Source organism: Notolepis coatsorum (assembly GCF_963971535.1).
Source record: "Notolepis coatsorum genome assembly, chromosome: 8".
In the NCBI taxonomy this organism is placed as follows: domain Eukaryota; kingdom Metazoa; phylum Chordata; class Actinopteri; order Aulopiformes; family Paralepididae; genus Notolepis; species Notolepis coatsorum.
In genome coordinates, this window is record NC_140172.1 from 137,764,707 (window position 1) to 137,780,316 (window position 15,610).

General features: G+C 43.1%; 1 protein-coding gene across 1 annotated transcript in view; it reads left to right on the top strand.

The window, feature by feature from the left end:
• Positions 1–14,403: 14,403 nt before the first annotated feature.
• LOC311233764 (voltage-gated potassium channel subunit beta-3) overlaps positions 14,404–15,610 on the top strand; it is a gene marked incomplete at both ends in the record, with an annotated part of 120,718 nt that continues 119,511 nt past the window's right edge. Inside the window, one exon of the mRNA XM_084320778.1 lies at positions 14,404–14,696. Within this exon, the coding sequence (XP_084176904.1) occupies positions 14,404–14,696 (293 nt within the window). The remainder of the gene's footprint in view (positions 14,697–15,610) is intronic.

The following is a 15,610-nucleotide window of genomic DNA, read 5'->3' on the forward strand; positions in this document are numbered from 1 at the left end:
TATTTACAAAGGGAGTGCATCACGAGGGGCAATGTCTGACAGGTCAATATGGTTAGAGCTTGAATACCTGCTGAGAGGTCAATATGGTTAGAGCAAAAATACCTACTAACGGGTCAATATGGTTAGAGCTAGAATACCTACTGACAGGTCGTGATGCAAACACCCTGACATCTTTTAAATCAGCCCTCAAAACTCACCTTTTCAATCTTGCTTTTGACCTCTAATTCTGTCGGTGTTATTTTATTTTATTTTTGTCATGTATTATTTTTGTTCTGTTTTTTTTGTTTTGCCATAGTTTGTCTCTCCTGCCCATGTAAAGCGTCTTTGAGCACCTGGAAAAGCGCTATATAAAATAGATGTATTATTATTATTATTATTAGAGCTAGAATACCTGCTGACAGGTCAATATGGTTAGAGCTAGAATACCTGCTGACAGGTCAATATGGTTAGAGCTAGAATACCTGCTGACAGGTCAATATGGTTAGAGCTAGAATACCTGCTGACAGGTCAATATGGTTAGAGCTAGAATACCTACTGACAGGTCAATATGGTTAGAGCTAGAATACCTGCTGACAGGTCAATATGGTTAGAGCTAGAATACCTGCTGACAGGTCAATATGGTTAGAGCTAGAATACCTACTGACAGGTCAATATGGTTAGAGCTAGAATACCTGCTGACAGGTCAATATGGTTAGAGCTAGAATACCTGCTGACAGGTCAATATGGTTAGAGCTAGAATACCTGCTGACAGGTCAATATGGTTAGAGCTAGAATACCTGCTGACAGGTCAATATGGTTAGAGCTAGAATACCTACTGACAGGTCAATATGGTTAGAGCTAGAATACCTGCTGACAGGTCAATATGGTTAGAGCTAGAATACCTGCTGACAGGTCAATATGGTTAGAGCTAGAATACCTGCTGACGGGTCAATATGGTTAGAGCTTGAATACCTGCTGGCGGTAGATTAGTACTTTATTTACGTTTTTTTTTTATAATCGTTTTATATTAGTATCATCACATTACATGTTACGATATGTTGCAGTATGAGGGCCGACATCGCAAGATTTGCTCAAACTCTACAACATGTTGTCCATGATTGGACTATTCCCATTTATTTTAATTTTTTCCCCACCTTTTGCTATCCCCTACAAAGTTAACGTGTTATTTTTATTTTTTTGGCAGTTCAAGATGACAGAGTAACAACGCGTACGAGAGTAGCTCTGTGAGAATTTAAGTTTACTACAACCCATTTTACTTGGCTCAAACTGAAATTAATACTTTATGTTCTCTGACTAAACAGACGACATATTCACACATCCGGTATGCCTAAACCAGCAACAAGACAAGGGCGAAAGGTAGAGTCTCAAGCCGATTCAGAGGAATCTGGCTCCAGTGCTGGTGACAAAATGGCGGAACCAGAACCAACAGAGCTGATGCCAGCAGAACCTCGGCTCTTATTTACGTTTTCTGATGAGACAGTATTATGTAGTACGTACTAGACTACGTACTCAGGGGAGGGAAACGGGATGAACCGGTTGTGTTTGTTTTCTGTGATGTTGTAGGACTGGTAACTGGAGAGGAAAATGCACACATTACAAAGGACCCAGTCGTGTGTGTGTGTCTGTGTGTGTGTGTGTCACTGTCACCCAAGGTCACTCAGCATCTTTATTTACAACAGCCTGGGGGAATAGTTACACAAGGAGGACACACACACACACAACAAACACACCAACAACACACACACCTGTGCACTGCTCAGTAGGGGTCCTGGCGCTTTACTCTGAGCAGCTGTGAGATGTTTCTGTCATGAGTCTTTTAAACATGAATGAGAGAAAAGAGATCTCAGAGGAACCTCAGGTAGAACCACGTCTCCTAGAGGAACCTCAGAGCTGAACGTCCAGTGGTTCTCAACTGGTGGGTCGCGACCCAAAAGTGGGTAGCGGATGTGTGTAAAAAAATAAAAAAAAATAATACATTTCCCATGACGCAGTAGCCGTTTGCTGCCAGCGTTGTCATGACGGTAACACTAAACGCAAATACGACACCGACTACATTAAATATGGGTTTTCTTACATCTAGGACAAAAGAGAGGGACCAAAACCTCAGTGTGTTGTGTGCAGTGAAGTGCTAGCACATGAAGCCATCAAAATTTATATTCTTCATAATACAATGCTGTTCAGTATCCCCTGATAAAGGTAATCTCTGCTACAGTTCAATTTAGATTATTGAAACTTGATGAGCATCACCAGTTTAAACTTGTTTAAAAAGCATACATGCCTGTAATTCAAGATAAATCTGCCTTCTGTAGTTCTCTGTAACTCAGTTGGTAAAGCATGGCACTAATCATGCTGAGGTTGTGGGTTCGATCCCATGGGACTACATATACTGGACATCTATGCACTCATGTTCTGTACGTTGATAAAAGCGTTTTCGTTGGGTTTTTAGCCCTAGTTTCACTTATTTGTTTATTTCATGTTTTTAACGATGCATGAAGGATTGTGTATTACTGCACAATTTCTTTGTGAAATAAATCAAAGTGGTTTAAAAAATGTGCGTCGCGACTTAATGCCTGAGGAAAAATGCGGGTCCTGAGGCTAGACCAAGTTTCAAGTTCAAGTTTCTTTATTAGTTGTCATACAAAAATACAGAATACTTTTATATGAAATGCTTTTTTCTGTTTTGCTCCTGAGAGTGTGCGAGATAAAAATAGATAAGTATAAAATAGAAAGTCAAAAGTACGTAAACAAAAGTGTTCAATATACATATATACAATATACAATGCAGAGTAGAAGATAAAGTAACTGAGTTACAATACAATATACAGTACAATGCGGAAATGGAAGAAAGACCAGTTGAGAACCTCAGAGCTGAGCGTCTTCATGTCCCCCTGAGTCTCAGGTTCCACATGAGACGATACTGAGATCAATGTCTCCTCAGATGATCCTCAGGGGGGCTGTATCGTCTTTGTTCTGTGCTTCCTTCTGGGTCGTGTGTGTGATTTCATTTGTCCCTTGGCAGCAGAGACGGTCTGTAATGGATCATACAGACTGGTGACAAATCAAAGTGAAAACCAACACTAAGTGTCTCAGTAGGTTTTGGGCCACGAGCCACCAGGACAGATTCACTGCACCTTGGAATAGATTCTACTAGTCTCTGGACTCTACTGGAGGGATGGAACACCATAGATAATACTAGTCTCTGGACTCTACTGGAGGGAGGGAACACCATAGATAATACTAGTCTCTGGACTCTACTGGAGGGAGGGAACACCATAGATAATACTAGTCTCTGGACTCTACTGGAGGGATGGAACACCATAGATTCTACTAGTCTGGACTCTACTGGAGGGATGGAACACCATAGATTCTACTAGTCTGGACTCTACTGGAGGGATGGAACACCATAGATTCTACTAGTCTCTGGAGCTCATGGAGGGAGGGAACACCATAGATTCTACTAGTCTCTGGACTCTACTGGAGGGAGGGAACACCATAGATTCTACTAGTCTCTGGACTCTACTGGAGGGATGGAACACCATAGATTCTACTAGTCTCTGGACTCTACTGGAGGGATGGAACACCATAGATTCTACTAGTCTCTGGACTCTACTGGAGGGAGGGAACACCATAGATTCTACTAGTCTCTGGACTCTACTGGAGGGATGGAACACCATAGATTCTACTAGTCTGGACTCTACTGGAGGGATGGAACACCATAGATTCTACTAGTCTCTGGACTCTACTGGAGGGATGGAACACCATAGATTCTACTAGTCTCTGGACTCTACTGGAGGGAGGGAACACCATAGATTCTACTAGTCTCTGGACTCTACTGGAGGGATGGAACACCATAGATTCTACTAGTCTCTGGACTCTACTGGAGGGATGGAACACCATAGATTCTACTAGTCTGGACTCTACTGGAGGGATGGAACACCATAGATTCTACTAGTCTGGACTCTACTGGAGGGATGGAACACCATAGATTCTACTAGTCTCTGGAGCTCATGGAGGGAGGGAACACCATAGATTCTACTAGTCTCTGGACTCTACTGGAGGGATGGAACACAACATGGGTTCACATTTGTTTGTTTAAACAATGAATAACACAAGTAAACACAACAAACATTGCAATTAGACAAAGCAAATAGACGGACTCCGACTGAATCCATCATTATCTAATCTAAGTCGGTCTGCTGAATCCACTTACTTAAAAGAAAGAAATGGACTGGGTTTTATACATTTAAATGTGAGGATTATATTGCGCAACATAAAAAATTATACCACTTAAAGATCCTGCTCTCTCAAACAGATCCAGATGTCATAGTAATAACAGAATCATGGTTAAAATGAAATCTGACGATGACTCATCCATTGCACTAAGCCATTATAATGTATTTAGAATAGATAGAGTTGGAAGGGGGGGGGGGTCATGTACAGTATGTGAAAACCTTTTTTTCTGTTACCATTCTACATGCAATCACTATTGCCAAATGTTGTGAAATGCTTTTTTATTTTATTTTTTTACTTGGGTACAAATAATTCACTAATTGTCATTGGAGTGTATAGACCGCCATCGGCTGATGCTAGCTCTGTTGATAAAATAGCAAATGTTTTATCTCTGTATCCTAATACTGAAATGCTCAAAATGGGTGACTTTAATTTAGATTGGCTGGGTAGTAATTCTGGGTATCTCAAGGAGGTTAGTAGTGAAAACCTAAACCTAACCCAATTGGTTACTGAACCAACTAGGACTTTAATTGATTTTCTTTAAAATGTTCCAATAGATTAGACAGGATCGTTGATGGTGGTGTTTTTGATTTAGGAATCAGTGACCATTGCCCAATAGACTGCATCAGGAATACTAAGCTGAAGAAAACAAAATCACACAATATTATAAAAATAAATCTAAAACATTTCAGTGATCAATGCTTTCCTATTTGATCTACTCAACAGTGACATCTCATATACTTCTGAAATGTCGGATGTAGAATTGGCCTTAGATTTCTTCATTAAAACTCTCCTATCAACCATTGATGAACCTGTACCATTCAAGAAATTCTGAGTGAATTAAAGATGGGTCAACTCCCTGGAGATGTTGATGAATTGAAAATGGAGGACCCCTATGTAAACAAGACAAAAGTATTTGTCTGGTCTTTATCCTCTTAGCAGTTGTTGTATTGAGCTGTACTGTATTGTACCCATTCTGCAATCTGTTAATAAAGTTTTCAATCAATCTATCAAAGCTATCATCGCATTCAAAGAAAGGAATAGAGCCTGGGCTCTAGCCAGACGGGGAGCCATCCCATTGGTTATCTTTTAGACAGATTGGAAACAAATGTACAAATGTACATCTGTCAAGAATGCTAAATCAAGCTATTATTTAGATTTAATCACAAGTTCATATTCAGACCCAACAACATTTTGGAAAGCGGTAAATTCTAGTAAAACCAAGGCTACCATTTCCCTGCCCACATAAGTAAAATAGAATGACTGCTTGATAACTGAAGGTAAAGAGAGTTGCCTGGCCTGCAACAGCCATTTTGCCCAAGCAGGACATTTGTTTAATGAAGTAGACTGTGAGCATGACTGTGAAGGGCCTCCTCCGGGTGACTGCTCTGAGCAAAATGAAGGGCCTACCACCACCGTTGAGCCTATTACTCATAATGCAGTTTTTAACATGTTGATGTCTATTGATACCAGAAAGTAGACTGGGGAGGACAACTTGGACCATTTATTTCTTAAATGAGCTGCTTGAGTAATCACAGAGCATTATATATCTTTTTATCTCTACATCAACAGGCAGAGTTCCCAGTATTTGGAAAACGGCCCATGTTTCTCCGTTTCATAAAGGTGGAGACAGAACTGACCCAGATTAATTATCGTCCAATCCAAAGTTGTCCTGCTTAGCTAAAATCCTGTTGTGAATAACCAACTCAAAACATTTCTCTCTAACCACTCTGTTTTAAGCCCCCATCTGGTTCCAGAGCCAACCACAGTACAATCTCAGTTACCACTTTAGTTATAAATGATGTGGTTTCTGCATTAGACAAAAAGGAACATTGTGCTGCCCTATTTATAGATTTGTCCAAAGCATTTGATACGGTTTATCATTCTCTTCTGTTGAATAGACTGTACAGTATTGGTTTTGATGGAATTGTTTGCGGTTGGTTCCGGAGCTATTGATCAGGCAGAAACCAATATGTGAAAGTGGGCAAAACCCAGTCAGAATTATTACCCATTACAATAGGTGTTCCACAAGGATCTATTTTATACCTATTCTTATGTGTGCACGTTCTACGTTGCACTACTTTTATTGTTTTTTTATACCTATTCTTATGTCTGCACTTCATGCATTGTTTTTATTCTGTCAAACTGAATGCTGATTTTATGCCTATGTTCATTTCGTGCTATTTGCTGTGGGGCACTTTGGGCTGCGGTCCATGTGTGATGAAAGGTGCTATATAGATAGTTATTATTATTATATTGTAAAAGAATGTATGCATTGAAATGTCTAAGTCTCGACGACATTGAAAATGAGGGTGACCTCAATTGTCCTTTTTGAGAATAAATAAAGGTTTGAATTTGAATAATTAATAGATCAATATAATTTAACATAGAGGTGCAACCCGACTCCCCAATGATGACGTCACAGCGAGCATTCAAACACCTCAACAGAACACTCTAATGCGAAAAACCAAAACAAATGATGTTGTTGTTGACCATATATATTATTGTGGTGCGTAATATGAATAGAAGGTGTCCAGACAACGTGTTTCAATTTCACCAAGCTATACAAAACCTTTGACATTTACAAGGATGTGTTTTTCTTGCGCATCGGGGGAAATTAATTCAATGTCTCTGGCCGCCTGCCAGCTTATAGACCTAACAGGTACATATATTACCAGGCTGACAGCGGCTGCCTTAAAAGGACATTCATTTCGATTTTCACCAAATCCTGTCGTTCTGGTTTGTGTCTAGTCATGTGAGAGAGGGGGGGGGGGTGTACTGAGCATGTGCACGTAGTCGTACCTTCCTCTACGCGTGTGTGTGTGTGTGTGTGTGTGTTAGAAAGAGTGCATGTACCTTCCTCTATGTGTGTGTGTGTGTTAGAAAGAGTGCACGTACCTTCCTCTATGTGTGTGTGTGTTAGAAAGAGTGCACGTACCTTCCTCTATGTGTGTGTGTGTGTGTGTTAGAAAGAGTGCACGTACCTTCCTCTGTGTGTGTGTGTGTGTGTTAGAAAGAGTGCACATACAATCCTCTATACTCGACTCTGTCGCCCCCCTTAAACTCAAAAGGCCCAGACCTAGATCTCAGCCCTGGCTTGATGAGAACACCAGAGCTTTAAGGAGACAGTGCAGACAGGCCGAGTGCAGGTGGAAACACAATAAACTGCAGATCCACTATGAGATCCTTAAACATCACCTCAAACAGTATCAAGAGGCAGTTAAAGGATAACTCCAACATTTTGGGAAATTAGCTTATTTAACATCTTCCCTGGAGTTAGACAAGAAGATACATACCTTTTTTGTCTCTGTGCGTGCATTTAGCTTTGGGAACAGACGCTCCGTTAGCATAGCTTAGCTTCATCACTGGAAGTGAGGCAGGACAGTACCCTGACGTTCCCTACAGGTTTGTTGATATTCTCATTCCTTCAAAGGATCTGAACCGATTGAAGTTTATGGATACCATGACTTAAAATCCTCTTACCTTGACGATTTAAAGCCTCGCCAATTTAGAAAACAGTAATCCAATGGCTGGTATTGATATACTACTAACTACTGCACGCTAACGGAGCTAACCGGACACTCAAGCAGATAACGAGAGCAATGACTTCCTTTCTGGGGGGTTTCAAAATAAAAGAGCGACGTCTATAGCAGCGGAAAACGTTTATTTTGTACATTATCTAACGTTAACATGAACCTAAACTAACTTTAATTAATAGATCAATATAATTTAACATAGACAGCCTGTGCAACCCGACTCCCCAATGATGACGTCACAGCGAGCATTCAAACACCTCAACAGAACACTCTAATGCGAAAAACCAAAACAAATGATGTTCGATACAACCCTATTACTTAATTTTCAAATACAAATCTTTAATCTTCTTAAAACCATATATATTATTGTGGTGCGTAATATGAATAGAAGGTGTCCAGACAACGTGTTTCAATTTCACCAAGCTATACAAAACCTTTGACATTTACAAGGATGTGTTTTTCTTGCGCATCGGGGGAAATTAATTCAATGTCTCTGGCCGCCTGCCAGCTTATAGACCTAACAGGTACATATATTACCAGGCTGACAGCGGCTGCCTTAAAAGGACATTCATTTTAGATTTTCACCAAATCCTGTTGTTCTGGTTTGTGTCTAGTCATGTGAGAGGGGGGGGGGGGGGGGTGTACTGAGCATGTGCACATAGTCGTACCTTCCTCTATGTGTGTGTGTGTGTTAGAAAGAGTGCACGTACCTTCCTCTGTGTGTGTGTGTGTTAGAAAGAGTGCATGTACCTTCCTCTATGTGTGTGTGTGTGTGTGTGTTAGAAAAGTGCATGTACCTTCCTCTATGTGTGTGTGTGTGTGTGTGTGTGTTAGAAAGAGTGCACGCACCTTCCTCTATGTGTGTGTGTGTTTGTGTGTGTGTGTGTGTGTGTGTGTGTTTGAAAGAGTGCACATACAATCCTCTATTGTGTATGTGTGTTAGAAAGAGTGCACGTACCTTCCTGTGTGTGTGTGTGTTAGAAAGAGTGCACGTATGTCTGTGTGTGAGAGAGTGCACGTACCTTCCTCTGTGTGTGTGTTAGAAAGAGTGCACGTACCTTCCTCTGTGTGTGTGTGTGTGTGTGTTAGAGTGCACGCACCTTCCTCTATGTGTGTGTGTGTGTGTTAGAAAGAGTGCATGTGTGTTAGAAAGAGTGCACGTACCTTCCTGTGTGTGTGTGTGTGTTAGAAAGAGTGCACGTATGTCTGTGTATGAGAGAGTGCACATACCTTCCTCTGTGTGTGTGTGTTAGAAAGAGTGCACGTACCTTCCTCTATGTGTGTGTGTGTGTGTGTGTGTGTGTGTGTGTGTGTGTGTGTGTGTGAGAAAGTGAGCGTGCTTGTGAAATTAAATATCTTAAGCATGTCTAAGAGAGAGAGTGTGTGTGTGAGACAGATAGAGAGAGAGAGAGAGAGAGACACACACACACACAGAGATGGAGAGGGAGAGACACACAGGGAGACAGAGGGAGAGAGACACACACAGCGAGAGAGAGAGAGAGAGAGAGAGAGAGAGAGAGAGTGAGAGAGAGAGACATAGAGACACACACACAGCGAGAGAGAGAGAAGGAAAGAGTGTGTAGAAGTATATTGTTATTTGTTCACTTGCATAAATGTATTAATCATGAATCATCATATTCCCTCTGTATAAAAGACACTTTAATCAACCCTCTCCAGCGGCCATGTGTGTTTCTGGTTCTATTTGGTTTATTTTTGTAATTTTATTTTTGTCGTAACGACGGACATTAATGTCAGAGATTATCTCTGCGCCATATTCTAAGATCTTTGCAGTTATGTAACAGATTACTAAAACTAAATCTAGCATGGAACTGCCCTCGCCTGGATAATTACACAATCTGGACACACACACACACACACACACATAATTCATCCTACTGATGCATTATTTTCATCATAATCCCGCTACCAGAGATGGGGGTTATGGATTACATGTAACTGAAGTACAGTAATCTGATTACAAAAAAAACAATAACATCTAACAATAATTTCTTTCTTATATTAAAGTATATTTAGTTTTTAAGAATTGTAAAGGATAGGCAAAAATAAGCATGTGCTTCAGCCTATTCCTTTTTTCGGTCATTGAGTTTGGATTTTGTGTGTGAGCTTACTCTATTCATCATAAACTATTCATCATCATAATAAATGCTTTTTAACTTTTGGAAGAAAGAAAACATGTCGATTACTTGAAAAATTACTCCAAAAATACAAGTTCAAGCAGCAAGAAGACATTTAGATGATTATAATAATAATAATAATAATAATAATAATAATAATAATGGAGGACTTTGAAGAAGTCTTTATTTGGCATGCAAACGACACACACATGCAATGGGCGGCACACACACACATGCAATTTTAGGGGCGTCAGCGAGGTACCATGCCCCGGAGACCAATCCAAGTGCTCCTGCCCGTCTTCATCAGCGTTAGCGATCTGTTGTGCATGTTTTTCCATTGGGTTTCTCTTATCGGGGGGGGGGGGGGGGGATTCTTGCGAACATGCAAACTCCACACAGAAAGGCCCGGGAGATACCCCACCTGGGTACCTGGCAACACTGGAAACCTGGTCCCCAAGCGGGAATCGAACCGTGGACCTTTTTGCTGTGAGGCAACATTGTTAACCACTACACCACCGTGCCGCCTCTAACGAATTATTATTAATAACCGATTCTGAACATTCTGACAAACTGCTCGACCAAGAGGTCGGATTCAAACCACAGATCTTACTGAGCAGAGGAAGAACAACGCTATTTGTTTTGCTGCCGATATCTTGAGGATTTTGGAGGGAGATAACTGACCATGGCACCGTCGTCTGTGAGTGAATGGGTCAAATGTGAGGAACAAATTGTAAAGCGCTTTGGATAAAAGAGATATATAAATGCACCATTTACCATTCACCAAATATTCCGATCGCATTACTACGTTAAAGTACAAGTACAATTACTTTACCAGGTAAAATCTTAATCTCTAACCCGATTTACAATCTGAAAGTCAGCTTCCCTACAAACAGGTGGCCACGCGCAATCTGTTTTCTTCCGAGTACATTCCCTGTGACCAGCGTCCCCGGAGGTAAACATTGGAGCATTGACAACATTGATGCGGGGGGGGGGGGGGCAGATTGACCTTGGCCAGCTGCCTCTGTGATCCTGGTCAATCAAAGATTAGACAGACTTTAATCCCAGATCATCTGCTGCTAAAAGGCAGTAACTGCAGCAGTGTAGAGACCCTGTAACTGCAGCAGTGTAGAGACCCTGTAACTGCAGCAGTGTAGAGACCATGTAACTGCAGCAGTGTAGAGACCCTGTAACTGCAGCAGTGTAGAGACCCTGTAACTGCAGCAGTGTAGAGACCCTGTAACTGCACAGTGTAGAGACCCTGTAACTGCAGCAGTGTAGAGACCCTGTAACTGCAGCAGTGTAGAGACCCTGTAACTGCAGCAGTGTAGAGACCCTGTAACTGCACAGTGTAGAGACCAGGCTGTAACTGTACAGTGTAGAGACCCTGTAACTGCAGCAGTGTAGAGACCCTGTAACTGCAGCAGTGTAGAGACCCTGTAACTGCAGCAGTGTAGAGACCCTGTAACTGCAGCAGTGTAGAGATACCTTGTAACTGCAGCAGTGTAGAGACCCTGTAACTGCAGCAGTGTAGAGACCCTGTAACTGCAGCAGTGTAGAGACCCTGTAACTGCAGCAGTGTAGAGACCATGTAACTGCAGCAGTGTAGAGACCCTGTAACTGCAGCAGTGTAGAGACCCTGTAACTGCAGCAGTGTAGAGACCCTGTAACTGCAGCAGTGTAGAGACCCTGTAACTGCAGCAGTGTAGAGACCCTGTAACTGCAGCAGTGTAGAGACCCTGTAACTGCAGCAGTGTAGAGACCCTGTAACTGCAGCAGTGTAGAGACCCTGTAACTGCACAGTGTAGAGACCCTGTAACTGCAGCAGTGTAGAGACCCTGTAACTGCAGCAGTGTAGAGACCCTGTAACTGCAGCAGTGTAGAGACCATGTAACTGCAGCAGTGTAGAGACCCTGTAACTGCAGCAGTGTAGAGACCCTGTAACTGCAGCAGTGTAGAGACCATGTAACTGCAGCAGTGTAGAGACCCTGTAACTGCACAGTGTAGAGACCCTGTAACTGCAGCAGTGTAGAGACCCTGTAACTGCAGCAGTGTAGAGACCCTGTAACTGCAGCAGTGTAGAGACCCTGTAACTGCAGCAGTGTAGAGACCCTGTAACTGCAGCAGTGTAGAGACCCTGTAACTGCACCCAGACCCTGGGTTCAGTAACTGCAGCAGTGTATCCATCGAATGGAAATAGCAGGCTGACTGGCAGACAGCTGCGGGTGGGGGGGGGGGGGGGGGGGGGGGGGGGGCTGGTCGTCAACTCACATGACACGTCCAACTGTATTTATTTATTTATTTTTAACCTTTACTCACCCAGTGTCCATTGTTCTCTCACTTCATGTTCATTCACACGTGGAAGTCGGTTGTTGACCTCTGAGCAGATTCACTGGAGCAGTCCAGGGGTTATAGCAAAACGATCAATCAATCAATCAGATTTATTTATAGAGCCAATTTAAACACGACACATGTCAACCAAAGTGCTGTACAGAGGGTAGATACCACATAGATACATCTAGACAACATATAGACAACAATCACATCTCAGTTTTACGGGAGGACACACAGGCAAACACACAGGAAAACAGGGCATGAGTCAGTGAACATCGGGAAAAGCTAATAAGTAGAAGTGGGTTTTTAGTCACGTGAAGGCATCTGTCGAGGGGGCGAGCCTAATGGAGGTGGGGATGCTGTTCCACAGTTCAGGGGCTGCGACAGCAAAGGCACGGCCCCCCCCTGAGCCCAAGGTTAGACCTCCGGACTGTCAGGAGCCTCTGATCGGCTGACCTGAGGGACCTGGTGTTGGAATAGGGGGATAGAAGGTCTGAGATGTAGGAGGGGGGCTGACCCTTTCACTGCCACACGACAGAAGGTTAACCCTTTACTATCACACAACCGGGCGGTTCTAATTTGCTATGCACATTCATTTTAGCACTCTTCTATGGGTTTGGAAGATAGTTGTTCGTGTTCATGTTGAAGTATAATTCTCTCAATTGTGGAAATGTGCCTTTAATGTCGTCATGTGAGACTGTGATGATAAACACTGTACACCAGCCAGTGAGGTGCTGTGTGGCTGTACAGCAGTAATAGCCAGTGAAGTGCGCTGTACATGTACCATGTGACCCGTCTGTATATAATGATGCGCACCTATCCAATAAACTTTGACAGACAGACAGACAGACAGACAGACAGACAGACAGATGTCGAAATACTTCCCAAAGGTCAGTGAATTCCACGACCACAACACCAGAGGGAGTTCCACAAATCACGTTCAACCCAGATTCGGCTCAAACAAGGGACTAAACACGTTTCACAATTATGCCACAACAATGTGGAACGCCCTACCCACAGCCGTAAAATAATGTGAATCCCTACCCTCCTTCAAAACTGCTCTCAAAGAGCACCTACGGGAGGCTGCAATTCAAAACTGGCCCTGGTAAATGTCCAACCCCACCCCCCCACCCACCCACCCACCCAACCCCCTCCAATGTACAGTTTCTTCCCCCACGAATGTATATATTTTCTTTTATGATCTCTGTCTCTTAAACAGTACTGTATATCTGTATATCTTGTATGTCATAAATGTCTGGATGTAACAGTACTGTTTATCTGTATGTCATGTATGTCATAAATGTCATGATGAATTGAAAATGGGAGACCCTGATGTAAACAAGACGAAAGTCTTTCTCTGGTCTGCATCCCCTTAACAATTGTGTGTATTGAGCCGTACTGTATTGTACCCATTCTGCAATCTGTTAATAAAATGTCCAATCAATCAATCAATCAATCAATAGATAGATATTTATTTATTTCTCTATAGAGAGGGGCTGCTCTTGAATGCCAACACAAGGTCAGCGAGCCTCCCTCTCTCTCCCTTTCCCTCTCTCTCTCTCAACAACCCTCAAAGAACCGATAACCAGATGATAAAAGCACCACATGTACTTTCATCCGGGTCGTTCTGTTAATCTGAGCGGATGTAAACCGGAGGCGGGGGCCTCCCCACCACAAATCCCCCTCTGTCCTTCATTTGAGAGATGAAGGGAGAAAGATACAGATTACTTTATCTCTCTCCCTCTCTCTCTCCCTCCCTCTCTCCCTCCCATGTTTAAGTGGAGTCTCAGTCGGTCCATTACCATTGGATTGTGAGGCGCTGGATCCTGGGTGGCTTGTTGTCAGGTGAGATGACAGCGATCGGTCTCCAGTTTGGAGTAAACTTGAGACTTGTTGACACTTCACAGGAGCTTTGAATCCTCTGTTCTGCCGCTGAGGCTGAGTGACACCGTTCCTCGTGGCTGGATATTTTTGAAGTCCTCAGCGAGTCGTCAACAAACAGGACCCGTCTCATTGTGGTTTTTCTCTTGTTGTTTTTTCTAAACCTGGATATAGAAATCTGAAAACTATTTTTACCTGCCGCCGCAGAGGAGGCAGGTAAATACTAGGAAAACTAAACGCGACGAGCCTTTGATTTCCCCCCCGACCGGCGAAGAGGGAGGTTGATGGTCATGTTCGGCGGGCGTTCGGGCGGCGGGGGCGGGAAGGGGAAGTTCTCGGTGGAGGATCTCTACGGCATCAGCAAGAAACCCAAAGCCTCCTCCTCGTCCTCGTCCTCCGCGGGCACCCTGACCAAGGCCGGCGGCCGGGCGTCCCAGAAGGGCGCGGCGCAGAGGAGCGAGTCCGAGGCGCTGGCCTCGCAGATCCTGGAGGCGGCGCACCAGATGGTGGAGCGGCGCCGGCTGGAGCTCTACCTGCGGGAGTGCGACCTGTTGCTGGTGGACAACACCGCCATGGTGTACAGGTGAGGGGGAGGGGCTTCGGCTACCAAGTCTCTGGGGGGGGGGGGGGGGGGGGGTGTATGAAGTCGCCGTTCTGACGCTGATGTCACGATGATGACTCACTTGTCCTTTTGACCTGTTCGCTTTTTTGTCCCCGCCCCACTTTCGCCGCTGTAGATCTGTTTCCAGGTTACGGAACATTGCGGCAAAAACTTAGCTAGCTCATTATACTTGTAACAAAGATAATAAATAATACATATACAGTATATGGACTAAACTACTTAGCTAGCTCATTATACTTGTAACAAAGATAATAAATAATACATATATATGGACTAAACTACTTAGCTAGCTCATTCTCCTTGTAACAAAGATAATAAATAATACATATATATGGACTAAGCTAGCTCATCCTCATTGTAACAAAGATAAGTGTGAACAGAAAGAACAACTGACTTGCCTGTTTTCCAATCAAAATCGACGGACCAATCCTTTTTCTTGATACTGTGTCACACATTGATTGATTGATTGAACAGATTGCAGAATGGGTACAATACAGTACAGCTCAATACACACAATTGTTAAGGGGATGCAGACCAGAGAAAGACTTTCGTCTTGTTTACATCAGGGTCCCCCATTTTCAATTCATCATAACATATATGACGTACATGACATACAGATAGACAGTACTGTTACATCTAGACATTTATGACATACCAGATCTACAAATATACAGTACTGTTTGTGAGTACAAAAATAGTCTAAAAAAAGAGTATATACATTTGAGGGGGAAGAAACTGTACATTGGAGGAGGTTGGGTAGGTGGGGTGGGGGAAGGTTGGGTAGGTGGGGGGAACTGTACATTGGGGGTGGTTGGGTGGCGTCTATACTTTCCGTAGCCGCATTTCTGCAGGACGCTCTCTGATTGGCCACTGAC